Source organism: Opisthocomus hoazin, chromosome 9 (genome assembly GCF_030867145.1).
Source record: "Opisthocomus hoazin isolate bOpiHoa1 chromosome 9, bOpiHoa1.hap1, whole genome shotgun sequence".
NCBI classification, from domain to species: Eukaryota; Metazoa; Chordata; class Aves; order Opisthocomiformes; family Opisthocomidae; genus Opisthocomus; species Opisthocomus hoazin.
In genome coordinates, this window is record NC_134422.1 from 6120889 (window position 1) to 6142439 (window position 21551).

The 21551-nt window shown below is 39.6% G+C and overlaps 1 protein-coding gene across 3 annotated transcripts in view; it reads left to right on the forward strand.

The window, feature by feature from the left end:
- Nucleotides 1-21551, forward strand: part of LRP1B (LDL receptor related protein 1B) — a 760762-nt gene that overhangs the window by 405421 nt on the left and 333790 nt on the right. For all 3 annotated transcript variants that reach the window (XM_075430359.1, XM_075430360.1, XM_075430361.1), the window contains one exon: nucleotides 6735-6897. In XM_075430359.1, coding sequence (XP_075286474.1) covers nucleotides 6735-6897 — 163 coding nt within the window. The remainder of the gene's footprint in view (nucleotides 1-6734; nucleotides 6898-21551) is intronic.

A 21551-nucleotide genomic window follows, 5' to 3' on the forward strand; every position in this document is an offset into this window, starting at 1 on the left:
GTCTTCATGGAGTCCTTTGAAAGGTGCAGAACTACTAATTTTAGAATCTCTTAAATTTTGTGAAGTTTCAGGTGTTGGATCTTCTCTTCTTGATAAGTGGGCTGCATCCCGTAGGAGGGTAAAACTGTGATTTTAATCTTGATAAATGCCTAAATGTATTCTCTTCTGTACCTAGTTGGAAGCTGAATGCTTGAATCTCTGAGTGACTGCATAGACTCTGTTTCTGACAGAGACTGGGTGTCTTTGTGAGCTATCAGGATGCTTTCATTAAGTATTCATAATATTTAGATTAGGCTCATATTTTTGAAAACTCTTCAGCTTGGGGAGACTGCTGTTGTCTAAATGTGCACATTTATAGGTTTTTAAAGCAGTATCTTCTAATATCCTGTAGGGTTGGAATAATACCAACTGTATTTTCGACAGTAACCCAATTTATTGAAATTTAAATTATGTTACTCAGAAAACAAGAGGAAAAGCTTTCTTTTCTTTTGAGGAACTTGAAGTTTGGATGCTTTAAAGTGCTTATTTAAATTTTGTATGTGTTCGGTTTTGCATTATACTTTTTACAAACAGTATCTGAGAAGGCTGATTTAATTCAAAGGAATTAGATATTTGAGGATGAGTCATTTGGAAAAGATAGATGGATATTTTTCATTTGATTTTCATTTTTAAACATATGCAATAATCACTCAGGACATGGCTGTTATAAGTTTAGACACCAGTGTTTCTAACTTATTGAATGGTGACATTTTTAATAAAAATCATATTTTGTAAATGGCATTGCAGACATAATTACGGCAAATTGCTGTCAGTAGAAGGGGCACAGAAAAATCTATGCCAGCTTAACTTTCCCAAGCCACAGTGTCAGTATAGCGTTGTCTGGGCTGCTAATTAGGAACATTAGTCTCAGAAGAGAAGCACAGCAAAGACAGTGCTTCTGCAATATTTCACAGCTTGTCATTTAAGCGTGTTTTAACTACTATTTACCTGGTCTCACCACTTCTGGCTATTTTAGAAAAAGAAAGGATTGCTACTGTTTGACTTTTTATTCAAAATGTATCTTTTTACTGAAGTGGAGGCAAAAAGCCTGTCCCCAAGTTGCTTGCTCTTCTTCTTTCGAACAATATTTGTTTGTTCTTTTATAAATAAATAATTTAATCTCTTTTTTTGCTAAATAGATTGTAAATTAAACTAAGCAAATCTGGCCATGCCTGGCATTTTTATTATTTGTCTACCTTATGCAGCTCACAAAGCCTCACCTGCTAAAATATCAGCTGTCAGTCAGAAAATTAAAGCATCTTTCCAGTTGTGGAGAAGTAAAATGCATATATCTGGAAAAAAATATACCCTGAAGGTTGAGAAAACTTAGGGAAAGCCAAAATGTCTCAAATACGTTGTCCCATTTTTACTTTTTTTTTTATTGTTAACTCGTTTTTCATGGTTTTGGCTTCCAGATTAATCTTTTGTTTTCACCATTGTTTCTGTCTCACTGTGTTTGACTCAGCAGGCAGCAGGAGATGCTTCCTGAGTCAAAACACAGCAAAGCAAACTCTTGCTTACTCCGGCCTGGTTTAGGAAAGCGAATTCCTGCCGTAACAGGTTGCAGAGTCTGCGGGTGTGAACACGGCTGGGAGATCTGCAGATCTGTGGTCCTGGTCTTTGGGGAAGGAGGGACCAGAAGGTGACTCTTCCCGGCAGGGGACATGCCACCACCCTGGCACTCCTAGATTGCCCTGCCGTTAGGGATCATACTGACATCTTCCACGTGTTAGGATGCTCGTTACAGAAAGTTAAGCTCCTGAAAGTTTTATGACAGCAATCTTCACTTGCTCATTTATTCCCCTAGCATATGGGCAACCATCCAAACAACCCTTGCACAATCCTCAGAACTACCATGCTTGTACAGCAGAATAAATGAAACTGGGGACTCCCAGCAGCCCTGCCCACCTGTGACAACGCTCGGCTGCGCTCTGCAAAGCGGGAAGGTTTCTGTCAAATCAACACGCGATACTGAATACTTGCTGTGTGAAAGTCTGGATGTTCTGTTCATTCAAAAGAGTTGTGTATGCGTTATGGAAGAAAAATTATTACCATTTTTTTTTCAGCTTTTTAGGTAAATCAAAATAATTCTTCCTTCAAGATCAACCTTTGCAAAAGAAAAAAAAAAACATTATGTGGAAAAATAAAGATTATTTTTCAGCATTTTCAAATACACACATTAATTATGGGGAAATACAAGCAAGAAATCAATACTGTATATCTATATATATATATATTTTAAAAAGAAGGTCCAAAACCATACCCGAATAGAAAGAACGAATCATGGTTCTAATTTCCCATAGCAACTGTCAATGAAATTGTTGCACCTGAAGTCTTGAGTAGATTTGCAAGTTCCTTGAGGCAGTCCTCACTGCAGTCATGTTCAGGGCAGCGAAAATTTTAAGTGTATAAAGCAGGAGAAGCTAAGTTCTTTCCCTTAAAATGAAGAGAGGTTGTCTATCTTCCATTATTAACCAGAAGCGTATGGAGAGTGCACTGAGCATTTTGAATTTTGCTTGTATTTCATTCAAAACCATTCCCCGGTTCACTCAGAAGTTCCTAAAAAAGACTCCAACTCCTATGAAGTCCACCGAGGAGTTTGCTTAGATCATTTCTCACATTTAAAACAAGGGATGCTTTTACTGAAGCGTATAAATGGAGAAAGCCTACTAATTTTTCTGTTTAGTCTTTCTTCAACATCTGGAAAAAATGAAATCTGTTAGCAAAATACTGATTTTAATAGGCGGTACGTGTGCTGAATCCTCGGTTAAAACAGTAGTATAAATACAAGAATATGGCGCTGCTTTTCCCTCTCTTCTGTTAACTGAAGTCTTCTTGTGCAACTCTTCATTTGAAGTGGAAAGTAGTGTAGGAATGCATACAGTGCAAGATATATGTTGGAAATTAAAGTGAAAGAAGACAGTTATTCAGTATGGGTCTGATTTTCATAAACCTTATTTTGGCCGTGAGACATATATTTCCAGTACCCTTTGAAGGTTTAGCCACCCTCATATAAAATTGGTATTTTCTCTAAAGGTATAATAATATTTGTGTGATTTAAAAAAATACAAAAGGTATACTTCTAGCCACAGTTTTCTAGTGCCCAGGGTCTACATGTTATCATTAACGAGAGTAGAATTTAGGCTATATGCTTTCTTAACTATTCTTTATGAAGTCCTTAAGAGGAAAGCCTAGTTTTTAGAAAGTAATAAAGAAAGGATGATCACATTTGGCAGAAAAGCTCCAAGGAAACTGGTATTAATATAGGAAAAAACTTAAAAATATATACAAGATTTCTCAGAATAAATATGTGTGTTTTCCGGGGGAGGCATTTCTTTTTAGAGACTTCTGGAACTGTGTAAATGAAAGAAAAACAGATTAATTACTTTAAAGGTGTGAGTGGACTAGACATCTGTACATATTGGGGTTTTATATATGAATCCAGAAATAGGCATGAAATGAATTCAGTAACTTCTTGAGCAGAAGAAGTTTTATATATATATATTTTAAAAGTCTCCAGTGCAACCAAAACCTTATCGCTATGGTATACCGTGCATTCGACTCGTGTGAGAACTGGAGAGCCAGTCAAAGCAGCTTAATGCATAGCTGCTACCAAAACCATAGCGATTAAAAGTTTGATTTGTAAAATCCGTTATCTGCTGGCTAAATGGATTTTTCATGTAGAATATAATTTGATGGGGAAGTGGAGTTGGACAGTTCTTCATGAACTTCTTCTCTTGCAAGAAACTGGATGTGCCCAATTCACTGCAAAGCGCATAGTGTAAAAAAGACAAAACTCAAACCAGATCGATTGTATGTATGAAATACAAAGTGTTTGTAACTACTAAATGCAAATGCTACTGTGCGTTGAATGTGCAGGTTAATTACTAGGTTACAGTGATGTACTGCCCCAAAAGGTCTATTTTTGAGAGACATGTTCTTTGTGCAGTGGGAGGTCTCCCTTGCATTTCATGCTGTAGACTTCTGAAGAAAAATGCGAATTAATGTGCCTCTCTTGCTGGAAACTCTGTCTTGAAGCATAGCTTCACAAGGAATGCTGTTGTAATTGCCTGTGTCTCGCAAACAGCCTGTGCTGCTGGTAGCCCATGCCCTTCCCAAAGACAGCCGGTGCGTTGGTGTGAAGAGCTGCTAGTGCTTTTTGAAGCCTTTGACACAAAGTTTACGGTGTGAAATTGCTTCTGGATATCGCACTTCTGGATTGCTGAACAACCTCAGTTTTAACTATTTGATGCAAATTGTTATCCCTAATACGACCTTCAATGAATTATCCTTGTTTTCCATATAAAATACCTGTTCAGTGCCATTTTTGTGATATGTGAATGAATAACTAAGGAAAAAATGCAGCCAACATTTTATAAATGTGACTATTGTTATGTTAACATATCTAATAATCTGTGTGTGACATACCTTTCAGGTATCTATCACATTTATGTAAAAATAGGTACTTTTCCCACACACTGAGAAGAAAGCAGTTCCCTCCTCCAGCAGGCTGCTACTTCAGCTTGGTCCTCTTCCTCACCTTCCCAATCCATAGCAATCTTCCTGAGCTCTCATTGCAGGAATGTCATTGCTAGTTTTATTTCTACAAATATCAAAAATTGAATCCCTTTTGTAACTTTCCTTCTTTACAAATCATATTTTCAGCATTGCCTGTGTTATATGGAAGCCTATGTTCAGTTTTCAAAAGTCTCATTGAATCGCTGAGCCATAAACCTTAAATTCCACAAATCCAACTTCTGCAAGTGGAAACCAGACACATTCAAAATGCTTACTGTATCACTGATTTCCAGAGGGACAGGTCTTTTTTCCTATATCTTTAAAAGCATGTACTATATTTTCTTTGGACAAGGAAAACCAAATAACTTTTTCTCCCTATTGTCTCAAATCTGTTCCTACTTGCGTGTGCCTCGTCGTGCGCCTGACATTGGTCTCCTCTGGAGGTTGGATACTGGACTAAATGGAGCATTTCTTTGGCCTGGCTCAGCATATCTTTGTAATAGGAGCTATTGGAAGGGGAGAGGCATAATATTCACTTTGAATTAAAAGGAAAATGGATAGTGGAAGGGGAGAAATGTGAGACAGAAGAGACAGCAGTGAACTGTGTAATGGGATGGCGGAGATGGAATACAGCTGGTAGCTGTTCCGGGTATTTCCTTGAGTAAATCTTGTTTGTGTTACCTGCACTGTGAAGGACAACACTTGAGCCTCCATGTCTATTTTAAGTATTTAGCAAATACATGACTCGTAAGCCCTCCGTTATTGTCAATAACTGAGTAACTACAATTTCTTTCTCAATCAAGTTTACTTTATATTCTCCAGTGCAGCACATATATCATGGCAGCAACAGGTTCTTGCTGGAGTGGGGAAAAAAGCCTAAAAATTCAGCTTGTGAAGGATGATAGAAATAGAAAAAACTGAAAGTAACAAAGGAAAAAAAAAAGCTACATGTGAAATGGTATTTTATTACATCTGGCTTCTGTCATCATGAAAGAATTGCAGCTAATGCTAGCAGTATTTTGAAACCATTGTAATACAATGAATATTATTTTTAAAAATTAAAAAATGTTAATATTTAACATTGAAAACATTTAACAGGAAATATTGTTATAGTAATTAAGTTATTCTTAGTTTAAGAATAACTGGTTCTGTCTTAGAGGGTGGTATCAATGCAAGAATAGGAAGTAAAGAAGTCTTGGTTAACTGAAAATGTCAAAGTTATGGGGTTTGCACTGCTTTATAATTTTGCTTACTGTAACAGTAAGACTGTCTATCTGTGGACAGGCCGGTTTACTTATAAGAAAAACGCAGGATTTAGACGACATTTACAAAAAGTGGTTCCAGGATCCCACAAGAAAAAGAGCTGACTGTTTTAAAACCGCTGGTAGGTAGCTGTGAAGCTGCCTTAGCATCCTCTGAAGGGAAACTACCGGCATCATTGCTCAAACACGTCGCCGTGGAAGTGTCATGCAGACAGTTACCTTCATGCTGCTTATTGTGGTAGATGAATCAGAAATTTGGCAGCATCCAGATTCCTCAGAACAACAAAAAAAAGTAAATTAAAATGAATGCATGCATATGCATTTCTGCTGTTCCATCCAGTGGTTTCAGACATACATATCTACACGTTTGTTTTTTTTAATTTCCATGAAGTGTTTATTATCTGGTTCTAATCCCCTTTAAACATAATGAGTAAACTTTGATAAGCTTTACCAGTGTAGCATCCCCACGGTGTAACAGACGTCCTAGAGCAGTAACTTCAGAAGTCGAGCGGCTTCAGGGGCTGCTTTCCCACTGGCATCTGCTGCTGTCAGCGTTCCGGCCCCCTGTTTCACGAATGCACCGTTGTGCAGTGATGTGGCTTCTGAACATACCATTAAAACATTCACAATGACAAAATTTTAAATGTTTAAGGAAACTACAGACAAATGCGTGCCTTTCATGCAATTGAGGTTTCAATCAGACTTTTATACTTAACAATGACAAATTCTCTCCAGCCAATATTTGTGTATTGAGAATTGGATTCCGTATTATACATGTATAATACACGTAAAAACAGCTTGAGCTCTGTGAGTAGAGCATCTGCTTGGGGAAGCCGCTAGCAGCTCAGTTATTTGTATTGCAGTTGCACTTCTGAGCTTTTTTTCCTTTCTTTTTTGTTTTTTTTTTTTTGGCAGACGTACAGCAAATAGCAATCGACTGGATCACGGGCAATTTTTACTTTGTGGATCACGTCAGTGACAGGATCTTCGTCTGCAGCCAGAACGGATCAGTGTGCATTACCCTCATCGAGCTGGATCTTCATAACCCGAAGGCCATAGCTGTTGATCCAACATCAGGGTAAGATTAGTTACCTGCATGAGGATGTGTTTTAGATGATGTGTGCTTGCCTGTGACTGCATATCTGTTTCATTCTGGTGGTTTAAAAACTATTTTTTCACTGCTGTGTTGAGTTACTTGCCTAGTTGCTGTAACAAAACAGTAACGTGTAATGAACTTGTAGCAAGTTAATTGCAACATACGCCTTGTAACTTCTCAAAATGGAATCGAAAATGAAAAAAACAATTTTATCCCTGCTTGTCGTAAGATTTTCTTTTTCCTCTGTTTTTCTGTAAAGTGTGTTTCTAACTAGAGTATGTGGAAAAGGAACTCCTAAGAGTTTTTTATACTTTGTCCCCTCAGTTGCAGGAATATTGGAAATGGCTTTAACAAGTTGAATTACATAAAAAAAGTGGAAGATTCTTTGCTCTGCTTTAGGGGGTCAGCTCTAATGGTTAAATTACATTGTATTTGCTTTTTCTGTTCCATATATACGTTCAGCATCATTTGGGAATAAAACCTTGCTTAAAATACAGGGTACTAAAAGTCTTCCATTCTGTAACAGCCAGCAGCTGGGCAAAGTTTTCGAGTGAACGATGTAGTAAAAGCATCACTAAACAGGAATAGGATCAAATTAATTTAAAAGCTAAATTTTGGTGAGGATTTTCGAACAGGGATTTTATCTTGGTTTTATTAGTCCACTAGTAGTTTAGACTGAAATGCCTGGTGGAATATGTCCTAAACTGCCAGAAGTCCCTTCTCAATAAATACAAAAATATTTACTGTAGAACAGCTTGTCATCCATATGTGGACTTTTGTCACTCTTTATTTAAAGCCTGATTGAATATGAAGATGCATTATCACAATGGCTTTAATTCTGACAAGAACAGCTTGCATGTAAAGTTTACAAAGAAGTTTTGTAATGTAATTCTTAAATATATCTGTATTGCTGTCTGCAGCAGATGGTAAGCTTGACTTGCTCTGACTGCAGAGTTGTTTTAAAAGAAAAATAAGAATTCCTGTATTAATTACTTTTCTGCAAGTTCTGATCTGAACAAACCTGAAGCTTTCAAATTTGCCAACAGCAGCCTTTTTTCTGTGTGTTTGCTTGTGTCTTCTTTGCTGGGTTTACTGGCTGAATCCAAAGCTTGTCGGTAGCTAATCTCACCTGTCAGGGATCTACCAATTGTATCCAGCCCTTGGCTTTGGTGAGGAGGGGCGGAACAGTTTCTCCTTCGTCTGTTATCTGCTAGCTACAAACCATTCTTACTCAGATCGTTGCCATTTTCAGTGCCATATATACAAGAGGAATAGGGTCTGGCTTAGGGTGGGTGTAAGTGCTGGCCTCTAGGAAAGAGCAGAAGTGATGATGATATTTCACGCTGTGATTCTTCATACAGCAAAACGATTTATTGAATGATGGAAACACTGGATGGAAAATCTTCTTGGAATACATGTTCTGCATTTCAGCAGTTATTTCTTTACTGGTTTGATTGGCAGCTTTATTAATTATCTGACATATGTTGTTCTGTTAACAGGGTTTTTAACATGTATTTTAACTGATAAGCCCCAACTTATGTATTCGTTCTGCTTGTTTGTGACTGGGTTTTGGTATGAATGCAAACAGATAATCCAAAAGCATTCTGGCTACTTAAAAATGTTTGTGCTTTTTTTTTTTTTTTTTTTTTGTCTTTTTTGCTTTCTTTTTACTCTTCCATGCTGACAGTAGTTGAGACATATTTCTGTGTCAAAGTATTAGCAGGACATTGCTGTCTAGGTAACCTGCTAGTTTTATTTTGTTTAAAGAATCACAAAAACATCCATACGAAAAAAATGTTGCAAGTTGAGCACTGAACGAGTGAGTTGCATAAAAGTGTGTGTGCAATAGCTTCATAAGGCAGTTGTGTTTACACACTGTAAGCGTATGATTATAAATCACATTTTTGGCCCGGGTGCTTCTGGGAGGCTTTATCTCCTGTAAGAATGACATATTAAGGTATTAAATGTAATTACATTGTAAGGTGTTTGCTCCTGTAACGTATTGGTGTCACGGTGTGTTCACTGGCCCCGGCAGCCTCCTACAAGCTGAAGGTACACCCGCCCAGAGAAGACCACTCCTGTGCTGAAGGAATTCAGAGCTGCATCCCTTGCCTTTAAGTCGATGATAAAATCCCCGTAGTAGCACAGGGTCAAGCCCTGCTATTCTTACACGTTCACGTTTGTGCTGTTATGCATTTAGTTGTTTCGTGAACCAGAAATTTTGCATTTATCAGTAGAACAACTAAAGCACCGGTGGAAAATTTCTTAATTCCGAATGGTTCCCCTTGCTGCACTCAAGAATGTGTTTTGATTGTGATTAATTCTACATCTCTGTGCCTGCGAGTTTTCTTAGATGTTTAGTGGTGATGGTTTTGTGTATTCTGTGAGCTTACAATGGAACTTGAGCTCCTAAGCTTATTTCATGTCATACAATGAATGAAAGCAGTTTTGTTATTCTTCTAAGACTGAGCATTAAATAGAACAAAGAAAGATTCTGCTACTCAAAAACCTCTTGGACAAGCATGTTTGTTATGTTTCTAATACAAGCATGTTACTTTGGTTTAGGATTTCAACATTTTTATCCATCTGAACTGCATTTCATTTCTTGGTTACTCCAGACTATGTCTGATGGAAGCCCACCTAAAAAATTTAGGAAAAAAATCAACCCCCCTCTCCCTAAGCAACAAACTAATAATTTACCTAGTTACAGGGTTTGCATTACTAATACTCATCTGCTACACCAACTAGTTTTCAGTTAAGTGTAGCACAGTGTGGAATCAAACCTGTCTTAGGGAGGCCATGAGCAGAGGGAACGGCCGTGTCTCTGCTGGTCGCTGTCGGTGCCTCAGAGCCCAGACTGGTCGGTGAAGCACACGTTGAGGAAAGAGCTAGCACAATGATAGAAGGAAATAAAAATGGCAATCAGAGACAGAGAGGGAGAATAAATTGTTTTGCAGTAATACATTATCTATCAAATGCTTTTGAAGTAAGATGTTTGGCTGCGTGTGTCTGCAGTTCATAGTTATGATAAATTTTAATAAGGGACTTCTTTTCTTCAGCGGTCGAGAAACAGAAGCTATTGCTCTTCCTGGTCCTTGAAATTGGTGTAAAATTGATGATGGTGCTGATGACTGTCACATGAAACAAATGTGAGCTAAGTTAGAATGATTTTTTCTCTAGCTAAGGTCTTTGGTGTAGGTCTGCTGTACTCGTGGGGAATGACTTTTTAAAGGATTCCAGCTAGTTTGGCAATCAGCTTGCATATTCATGAGACTTTAATTACTGTATATATATGATAGGGAATGTAATACATATAAAACTCGCAAGAGGACAGATCACATTTAGGTTGCCTCCCAGCTCTGCTGCAGACCAGCTAAATGTTTATAGACAGGGCATTTTATTTTTTTTTTAAAGTCTCAGTAACCCCTTGTATTTAATATGGAACATAAAATACGTGTTGTTTAAATTATTTGATATTTGGATGCATTCAGGAACATTAGGAATTAATAGTGTAGAATGCACTGCTAACTGTGCACATCTGTATATCTATACTGTAAATATGTATACTTAATTATCTCCAGCATTCAAAGTAAATTGTTGCCTTCCTCTGCACCACGATGGCAATGGAGAATGTACAGCGACAATTTACAAAGGAAAAATGCTTCGGAGTAGGGACGTATGCGGTTCCCTCCCAACACGAGCACTGGAAATGTTCAGTCCTGATCGTACTGGTTAGACGTCTACCATACATGGAGTAGTGTATATGTCAGTTACTTAATTTCTCCTTGGGCCCGTTTTTCAATTTATTTGGGAATGCCAAGAAATCGAGAAAGGCAGGAATAGCAGGTAGGGCTGTGGGCTCAGGACTACTCCAGCTTCCAGTGGTGTGTGACTTGTAACGATGGCTCTGATGCTGTTTGGGGCGCCGAGCATAATTTTCTACTGTTTTGCTTAGGCTTGTGGAAAAAGAATAATTTTAAGGAGAGCGTTTGAAATGCAGAGGGTATTGATCTCGCACCCACTTACAAAAGTGTTCCAAACACAAGGAGATGTGCAGAGCAAGGGCGCACAGGACGAGATTACAAAGAGGTTGTGCAGAGCGGAGCTGGCGTGTGGGAGGGTGCGCGGAGCAGGGCGTAGAGATGTGCCGGGAGCGGGGATGTGGGTTAGACATCAGTGGCTACAAAGGCAAGGCGTACCGGAGGGGGAGAGGAGGAGGAGGAGGGAGAGAAGAATTGGAGAGGATGCCCAATTAGAGGCTGGAGTCATTGAAACTTGTAACTACCATTTACAAGTTGTATTAGTAACAATGGGGAGAAAAGATTTACTGCTAAAGAGATTTGTAAAAGGAGCAAGCTCACACTTTAATACTGCAACAGTGTGTGTCATGTAAATATTTGAATAAATCTTTTAATCGGCTTTTCCTTCTGCTGTGCTGTAGAAATAAAAAACCCACAAGCTCTGCTTATTTCTTTCACACAACATTTGTAACTGCGTGCAGGAAGAGATTGTGATATGACGATGTTAGAAGAACAGCATCTCCTAATGTGTTGTGGTGCTATGTGCCATGTCTTGGTGATGCTAATGAGTCAGGGAAAAAAAAAGCAACAACTGCACAACAGCAAAAAAATAAATTATTCTGTTGCGCTTGAAGTCTGTAATAGGAATCAGTTGATACCTTTCTGATCCACAAAGGTGTACAAGGGAAACAAGGGAAGAATCAAGAGCTTCAATTTTCCCCTTCCTCATCTCAGAAATTTGTTCCTAGGAAAAAACATGAAAATATTATTTTGCCAACTTCCTTTTTGATTCTAGGAATTCTAAGCACAGATATTTCTGTGTCAAAGTTAAAGCCACAGTATGAAAATAATAATAAAAATTTAAAATACCTAATTATATTTTTGAAGAACAGTAGGGATATTTGCCTCAGTCTAAAATTTCAGAAAAGAGGAGAAAGCGAGGGGTAAGATGACAGTTTGAAAGGCAGCCTTCTGTGTAAGGACAGAGTTGCTGCATCTTTACAATACCGTGTTTGAGAGCAGATCTAGAAAATGCATAAGAAACAGTTGTTTCTGCCTTTTAAAGTTTTTCTTTTTCTTTGTAAATTTATTCTACTTCTGAAATAATTCTGGCAGGCGTAAGAGGAGGGAGGTGGAGGTTGGGCACGTGAGCCCTGTTGCCGGCCAGCGCCGGCAGCTGCTGTTGGGTGGATCCTTCCGCAGGCTGGGCGCGCTGCCCGCCTGGGCTGGCTGCGGGCAGCGGAGAGGCCGAAGGGTAAGGGAAGGTCCGCTGAGCCGGCCACGCTAAAAAGCCAAGGGAAGGGGAAAGGTTTGACACGTCGTTGAATCAAAAGTCTTCCTTGCTGGAGAGCTACGGGGCGGGAGTTAGTGCCTGGGGTATGGAAAAGTCATGCCAGAGGGTGGGAAACAACCCTGCAGAGGTCAAAGGGATTTTCTTTTCTTTTTCTTCTTTTTTTCCCCTGTGAAGATATAAATAGAAGGAGTTTGGGGCTGACAATTCAACTTATTTGGCAGCGTGGGAGGACTTGTAAGCAAGTAAGAGCTATCCTACTTGGTGGGACCTTAGAAAAAAAATAAGGAAAAGTTTTGCATGGATAAAGCCTTTGATGGAGAGTCTGACAAGACAGAGCCTGAGGCCAACCCTGAAATCCTGTATTACAAAACCTGCAATAGCCAGAAAAGGGCGAGTCAGCTGATGGGGAGGCAGAGAGGGACCTTTCTGAATAAACTTCACTGAAAGTAATAGCATGTTTCTGCTTTTCTGTACCTGCGTCTGTCAAAAATCCCAACTCATAAATGCACTGTCTCTTACACACGACGAAGAGCTTGCTTTTTCCTTTCCTTTGCCTCGAGTTCAGCGTGGCACGCGGTACATGGGTGGGCAGCACAGCGCGCTGGCACAGCAAAGCAGGGTCCGCGGCGGCATTTTGGCTTTCCCGCAGATGCCCCTCGTGCTCCGGTGCCAGGTAACCTGGCCTGCGCCCCTCAACACTTTGGACCTTGGTATTGGAAGTATCTTTATTTTCTTCTTTTCTTTTTTTTTTTTTTATTTTGTTTTCCTTCATTAGAAATGCTTTGATTTCAGCTGTTTCTCCCGTTCAGCCTGAGCAGGGGGCCCGGGGGTCCGGGCTGTGCGGAGGCACGGCCGATCGCTTCTCTCCCGATCTTGGGCCGCAGCTGGAGACGGCGCGATGCCCGAGGCGTTGCTCGGGTAGGCAGAGAGGAAGCACAAAGTCTTCAGTCTGACTTGGCAGAGTGCCCTGGCAGCGCAGTAAACGGCAACTGGAGTTTGAGTGATTTCTCGGATGGGGAAAAGGGAGAGAAAGTCGAGGAATTGGTGATCAGTGAGGAGATCAAGTTTCTTACAGGGGAGGAAGAGAGCAGGACTGCAAAAAGCAGGGGAGGTCAAAGCAGTATATATTTTTCTTTATTTGCTCCATTGTTACTTAGACAGGGGAGTTTTTCAGGGTAAAAATAAAACATCTACACTTATTGTCTGCTGCTTTTTTTATGCTCTTTTTTACTCTCTTCTCTCTGAGCTTTTATAGCAGTCACAAGGCTGGGGAGAGAGCTCTGAGTCTTAAAACTCTTTTTTTTTCCCCTCTCAGATTAGTCACCATTTTCTGCTGATCAAAGAGGAGTGTTATAATCATTAAAGCTCACTTTTAAACAGCAAAATCATTAGTATTTTAATAACATGCCATTATTAAAAGAGCTCAGTTCCTTTTTTTGTCACAAAGCACTTTCAAAGAGCTGTAAGATACATAGAAGACACGCTAACTTCTAGAAAGTTTTAAAGGTGACCTGAAAAAAGAATCCTTTTCATAAAAAAAACAACAAAAAACCCCAAAAAACTTTATAATAACTAATGATAATATGAAAGTTTTCATTAAGAATTCAGAATTTCTTGCTCATCCTCCTGCTTCACAAGCTCTTTCAGGCTGTGAACAGTTGGAAATGGTATAATAGCGGAGCCATAATAACTGAGAGGAGAAAAGATATTTAATCAGACAAAAAGAAAAAAATTATGTGTACCTTTGTTTCCATCTATTTAGGTCAAACATTTAAGAAGAAAAATTTTTTTTTCTGATCTCATGTTGTCTGAAAACTGCTTCCAGTGCTGTGCTAGTCCATCTTTCAGTTGTAATTATTGCTAAGTACAGTGAGGCATAAAACTCTGTCACGTTTACATTTCCCCCTGGACCTGATCTCCTCTGGAACTTTGCTTCTTGGGCAGCAGTACAGGTCTGCTCCCTCGGAGACATCGCTGCTGCGCCCGCTGCCCTTAGCAGAAAGGAGCTGGAAGTAACTTCATCTGCTCTCTTTCCCAAAATAACACGATACCAGTTTGCCTGTGGAAAGAGAAAATAGAAGAAAAAAATGTTTTTTCCTCAATAAACTGAAAAAATGTGGATTTGTGAAGGATGAAAGATAGAAGTTTGTATGAAAAAGCCAGCAAATATGGCTGCAGTAGCATTCACACAGTATTCACAGTCGCTGGTAAAGCTGAAGGAATGAAAATACCGAGCTCTGCATTAAAAGGGATCTCATTAACAACATCAGGTTATAGAGTTGGATCACAATGGTTACTATAATCAAGACAATACAAATAGAGTAAATGAACAGATTTGATACATGTATGTTTGTAAGTAATTTCGCAATTGTGCATTATAATTATTTCTATTGTGCATACCTTTTTATTAATCAAATATAATTGAAATTAGTAATACATGACTACAACTAATATCCAACCTTGTGTATATATTTCAAGATGTACTGTAGCAGGTACCCAGACCAAGTTGCATTCAAAGACAAACAGGTACTAATAGCAATGATAATTTGTGAGTGCTAAAAATGTTTTTTTTCCCAGTAATCATAAAACTTTGTCAAAGAGTTGGCACAGTGAGCACCGGCAGTGTTACTGGAATTGCTTACTGATGTTCTGAGTGATCATATTATCTAATAATCAGTACTACTGTCCAGAGAATAAACAGCTAACTAGTACAAAACTGATGAAAGATCTGTTGCAACATGAAATTAAGTAAGCTTTTTTCTTTTGCAGCATGTGTCTGGTAATGGATTTCATAGCTATGTTGCTACTAGTAGGAAGACTGTTTGAGTAGTATCAATAATTGTGGAAAAAATTCAGTGGAAATATGATACTTCAATAGATGAGCTTCTTAAAAAAACACCCGTGAAATCATAAAATAGCTGTAGTTTTTAATATGTTTGCAAAAAATCAAATAGTTTATAAGGCAGTAAAAGTTTTTTCACCTACCCAAAGTTGCCTCTGAGCTGGTTGGTCCAGAGGACCTTGAAAGCAGCATCAGGCGTCTCTCGCTTGGCTGAGGTTCTCTGGAACCCACCTGAGGAGCTCAGCTGGAAACATCTGCCTACAGCGTCTTCATTGCCCAAACCTGCTCTTTTCGGGGGTGGCCCCGGTGCTTTTGGTTACTGACGGCTTGAACTGTCTCAACAAACCAGGCTGGACACACCGACATCAACAGCACTAATAAAACTCCAAGAGTTTGCTTGCATGGGACAATTCACAGCAGATGCAACACGTGTCCTCTCACTTTGGTGGTAAACTGTCTCTGTGTAATTAGTGCAGCTACTCTTATGCCTGTCCTCAGATCCCTGTCCTTCTGTCCTTAGCTAATTAAGCCTCTGATCAAAATGCTCCTCTTTTACTGAAATTGCTGTGAATCTATGAATTAGAATTTGTTATTTGTGAAGGAGATGGAAAACAGGCATGTTATTCTGCCTAGCAAGGAAGTCTTGAAGTACTTTTTTTTTTTCTTCCTTTAATAACTGAAATGTCCAGGCAAAAGCTACATGATTTAAATCACCCTATCAATGATCTTCTTCAAGATGAAAGCAATTAAGCTAGAGAGAATTGAGGCCACTTTGTTTCTGAATGAGAATATAAATGGGAGTTTAAGGCTCTATAATGCACATAGATTATGTTCATGTCCATTTGAATTCTCCTTTTATTTTTTTTTTATTACCTGATTGTCTTATTATCCAACCATCTTCTGTAAGGTCATTTATGTTGAAGACAGGTTCTGATGTGAATTAGAGCACTGCTTGAGTGGAAGCACAGAAAAATACCTTAAAAATGACTGTTTAGGACCCATCTTTTTTTAAGATGTACTTGCATTATCGTGGACTTTGAGTGAGTGTGTGTGCATGTGTGTACTGAGAGAAACTTTTAATTTTTTTCTTTAAAACGAACAAAATGAAAATAGTAACAGAAAGTTCATGTTTAATACAGATATTGTATTATGATGTTATAAAGTTTCCCAAATCTTTTTTGCTAGTGATGACCACACAATTCTTGTGTTGTTTTCTCATCAGTCTTTGTATTGTGGCAGCACAAAATTGTGCAAACCACCAGTTTTCTAATAAGCTATTGTCGTGCCATTCATCTCCTTCTGCACCGGTGATAAATCACCGCCTCTGCATATGCGGTTTTTGAAGGATAGAAACATTGGCATTACTCTTGTTCTGGATTAACCAGAACCACCCACACTCACAAAAATGATGAAACCCATTCAATTAATCCGTCAGCAGTACGGTGATATCATCCTGATGGCAACTGCTGTTCTCTCGATGCTGGTGACACGGACAGTTAGTTTTTCATATTGTTTTTCCAAATGTTGTTTTCCTGAGGTTTCTTGCACGTCAGTGCCCTCATTGCTCTGCTCAGCAGTGTGAGCTCAGCTGAGATGTGACCCCTTTTGGTGGAGGATATAGAAAAGCTGGAGGAAATCTGAAGATAATAATAAGAAATAAAAGATGTAAAAAAAAAACATGGCCTGTGTAAAACTTGCAGGAACCACAGTAATCTAATCTAGAAAAGAGGAGGTTGAGACAATCCGTAACTATTTTCTATAAAAGACTGGTTAAATAGAAAGGTGGTTTATGATTCTCCTTGCTAAAGAAAGGACAGGCGAAAAAAAATTAATTAGCAGAGACTTTGATAGATACAGGAAAGATTTACAAGGCTGAGGAGACGTTGGCATATGACTCGTGTAAAAGTTGTAATCTTTGTCATTAGGGACGCCTGGGACTCCGTCTGCCTGGCAGGGTTATTCCAGCCTTGTCTTACGCTTCCCCAGTGGGGGAGGCTGTATGTGCGGACGTGTCCGTAAGCTTATAAAGTCAAAGTGTGGGACACTAGAAATGCGAGTAAATGTATTTACTAACATTTTGGTGTTGCTGTTTAAAAAGTACGGCTGAAACATTGACAAAGTAACGGTTCGGTTTGTGTCTCTGCTTGACGGGGTTGGAGAGGTTTTAAGGAAAAAGAGTCAAGAAATAAATGTTAGGGTTTTTTTTCTTTTATTTTAGAGGTGGTAGGATTTACTGCAAATGAAACTGGAAACGGGGTTTGAAAAGGATTTTGGTACCAAAATTAAAAATTTACAATGGAACATCTGCAAAAGTTCCTGTCCACAGGCTGCATCCTTGCCTCTTAAGAATTGCCTTGATTTTAACAGAGACTGTGACTGAACTGGAAGTTTATAAGTCGCATTTCATTTTGCATTCATAAAGCAGTACGAGCAGCTTTCTTTTAGTGCGGTTGTGAAGGCAAATCACTGCGTTAGGTAGAAGGCAACGGACAGTGTGGGTGACGAGCAGCTTTTCTTTCAAGATGAGCATTTCCAAGTTACTGACAAAATTTCTCTTTCTCCTGTTTGATCAGTTACGCAGCTGTCAAATAAGTTGGCTAAAGGTGTTTATGGAAATACTCAACTACGTCACCCCACGGTGGAAGGAGAAGGGACTGCCGCTTTGTTGAAGCCTATAGCAAAATAACTGAAACGGGGGGGAGGACTCGCTTTATTTCAAAATGAATATGCTCTACTGCTAGGAACCTTCGTTTTGACTTTAAGTTTGCTCATTACCAATTAGATGGAGCTAGTTAATTCATTTTCAGAGATAAAATAAGCGCACCCAAGCACATGCACACGCACAAAAAAATTGGTCCAAGTTTGCAGTTGGCCTCAGGCTCAGTGTTTCTAAGCTACAGAATTTATGTGCTTGGACAGTGTCCAGACCGGCAGTTCAGAACATGTTTACCTTCGATCAATGGGTAATTAGCTCACTGAAGATGCAAACTCTTCGCATAGAGAAGACCAGAAGAGGGCCATCAAGAGAAGAAGTAGTGTCATTGACTCTGCTTCAGCTTGCTTTAAATCACTTTTATTCATAAGGATTTGACTGCAAATCTACAAAGCCCAAACCAAAACACTCGGGGATTGATATTTAACAGATTTTAAATGAGAACAGTATATTAATAGTAGGATATTTGAAACTCACTGCCTTTTTTACCTACTAAAAGATAACCACTTATATTCTTATAGTTTTGTAAGTTTTACAAACGTACACTTTTGCTTACAGACTTCTTCAGACACAAAAATTGTACAGCCCCCACCTCTTGGCTGATCTTCCCCAGCAGAACGGTGCTATCTCGTACTTTCTGCTGGCACGGCTCGTTTGTCTGAGCAGAAGGAGAGGAGAAGAAGCAAACTGCTTTTCCGACAGGGATTACACTGACTTCAGCAGAAAATCAGACCTCTAACCAAAATATTTAAATTGGAACAGAAACTGGTTGACGACACCAAGCCAAGCTCTTGTGTGGATTCCTGAGAGTTTGACAGGGTTTACTGATGTGAAAGTGTTGCAGCTTCTGAAAGTTGAAGAATTTGTTTGTTTGTTTGTTTTATGTATTAGTCTCCCTGTTAAATTACTGGTGTTTTTATTTGTCACACAGGCAGTTCTCTGAATGTAGTAATATTTTAGTATATCATAACGCTTTCGCCCATGCAGCTCACATTTCAAGAACTGATACGTATTCCAGCATTTTCAAAAGTGAAATCTTATTATTGGCACTTAAATGCATGTTTAAACGTTCAATATGCTGGCAGCTTTATTTTGAAACATTTGAATGCCTACAGGTCATACGCCATTCGGTGAACAGCTGAGACTCTCCAGAGCTGGGTAAGGGAGGCTGCTTATACAGGACATAAAATACTTGGGCACAGACGTTCGTTTCTTTTACCCACAGCTGGCTTGCACGCTGTAGACCATGGTGACTCTCAGGCTTAATGAAGCTTTCTTCATTTGTATCTCCATTTGGTAGGAAGGACGTGAATGAGGTAGAGGTAGCGTGAAGAGTAAATATTTTTTTCTTGGGAATGAAAGCTGAATTCAGCTTAGGATTTTGTCCAGGATTTTGTGAGAGGATTCCTGTCCGTTGCCGGTGAACTATTTTAGCCAAATGTTCTACGAGACACTGCTGCTTATTTATTTTGTATTATTTGAATACCTAGCATGAGCCACCTTTGTCCTTGGTATGCAGAAGTTTTGACTGCATTCAACTGTCTGTGATTTGGATTAAGGTTTTATGAATATAATATTTCAGTGTGAAAGGCAAAATCAGGCTGTGCAGTATCAGGCTTAATATGTTTGAAGTTGAGCAGTCATAATTAGTGGCTAAGTTTGAAATTCTGTGTTGAAGTTCTATGGGAGATTACTTTGTTTAAGCTTGGGAGGATTTTGTGAAGAAGTGTTCATGAAGATGTGGGAAGCAGTAGAAGACAGAGGTGCGAACACCGGTAAAGCGCCCATTCGGAAATGAACAGCTTCGTATTCAGAGCAGGATTTGAACAAAAAGCATTTCTTCTGTAGGGCACGAGGCACCACGTGATGTGAGAAAGCAACAGCCACTCTGTGGGGCGTGAGACAGGGAGTTTTGAAATCGTAATCAGCCTGGATGTAATCAAGGAATTTTGACTGGTCGTATCATGGGATAATGTAAGACGACACAGGAATTGTAATACTTGCTAACATTTGAATCCTTGAATTTCTGCTTGTAATATTTTGACACAAGTTTTTATTTGGTTCTTACTTACCTCACAGTGTGGAGATAAGTTACATAAATCCACACCTGCTCTGCCTTTTCCTGTCTGTGAGGAAAAAGAGTAGAAGGTTGAGGGGTCACCTATTTTATCACCTTCTTTGAAGGCAGAACAAACTAGCCAGCAACATTCCTCGGGGAGGTTTTGTCAAACAATTTCGTAACATTCCGAGAAGAGACTCCTGAACCTGTACGCTCCTTGCCTCTGACAGCTTCAGCCTTGAACTATGCTGTGAGCTGACATGAAGAATATTTATCTCCCTTCTCTTGTAGTGAGTTTTTAGATACTTCAGGACAACTAACAGACCTTCTTTTAGTTGAGACCAAGATAACTCACTTCTTGCAACATTTTTCCCTATATTCCCCACCACCAGTACCTCCTTCACCCAAACTTCTGGTTATTTAGTGGCTGAGCTTCGTACGGTCTCCGTTTGACCTCCACTTGCCTAGGAAGCTGAGGGAAGCAGGGACCTCTGTTTCCTGCTGTAAACAGTTCTGTGTGATACTTGCTATTTTTCTGGAGTTTTTCCTTAACATTCCCATGTAACTGACTTGGGGCTAGATTCTGGGTTACGTCTTACCTTGGCAAAAGTGATTTAGCCATTTAAATGTCCTGCTTGAAGCTACATTTTTCTGCTCTTCCTTGTTCTTTCCACGTCGCAGCCGTCACTCCCTCCGCAGAGGGGAGCAAGCAGAGAGCAGTTTGGGTTGCCACGCTCTAACCCAGACCTGTGAAAGAACCCAAGATAAACAAAAACTGGGTTTAAAGCAGTGCAGGAACACAGTCACAGCAGGAAGGGACTTAGCAAACCAGAGTGGCCAAGCATCTGCCAGAGGAGATGCAACGGACTCAGTGTGGGAGTAAGACCAGCTCAAGCTAGATCTGCTGCTGTCAAGAGAAGACTAACAGGATTGGGACCTTTATGCTTGCTTTGAGATCCTCCCACCCTTTAGGTTCTTCCCTGAAGACCTCTTGCTGAGCCCAGTGCTCCACATCTTGTACATGCGTAGATGATTTACTAACCATTGAGAAGAGGGTCGGGGGATTTTGCGCAGGAGTGAACCATAGGTTGGTTCAGCTTCTGGTGAAGTCAGAGTGGACGTGCAGCTTTTCCTTTGCGTCCATACGCAACCGTCTCCTATTTCAGCCGGAGCACTACGATGTCTAACTCTCTTCTCCATATTGCTGGTCATCCCTCACCTTTTTGGTGTGGTTTTTCAAAGCAAAAGGTGTTCTATATTCTGTTATACATTGTTCATTATTCTGAAAGGGGGTTTTCTTCTGCCCAGCAGAATTTCAGAAGATTATTTCTACAGTCTTTCCATTTCCATTTTTGTCACATTGGAAGGTACGGAGAGGCAAAACTGCCAGAGCGTGGGGAGTGCAAACTCCTGCTTCTCACCACCTGAAAGTTGTGCTGCTTACAAGAGAGCTGGCAGCAGTTGCCTGTGAGCATGACGCTGCGTGAGCTGGCTTTTGACCCTCCTAGAAGATGGAAAAAAATAACCACAAACAGGATACTACTGTTTTTAATAGGAGTACAGATGCTCAGAGATACAGTGCAAAAGCTTTTTGACAAGAGATTTATTACTGTGAATATCCACACATAAACCATGAGACTGGATAAGGATATTCACATCTTTCATCTAATGTATTCCTCAGCGATATGGCTGTAGGGTCTGTTTCCCTG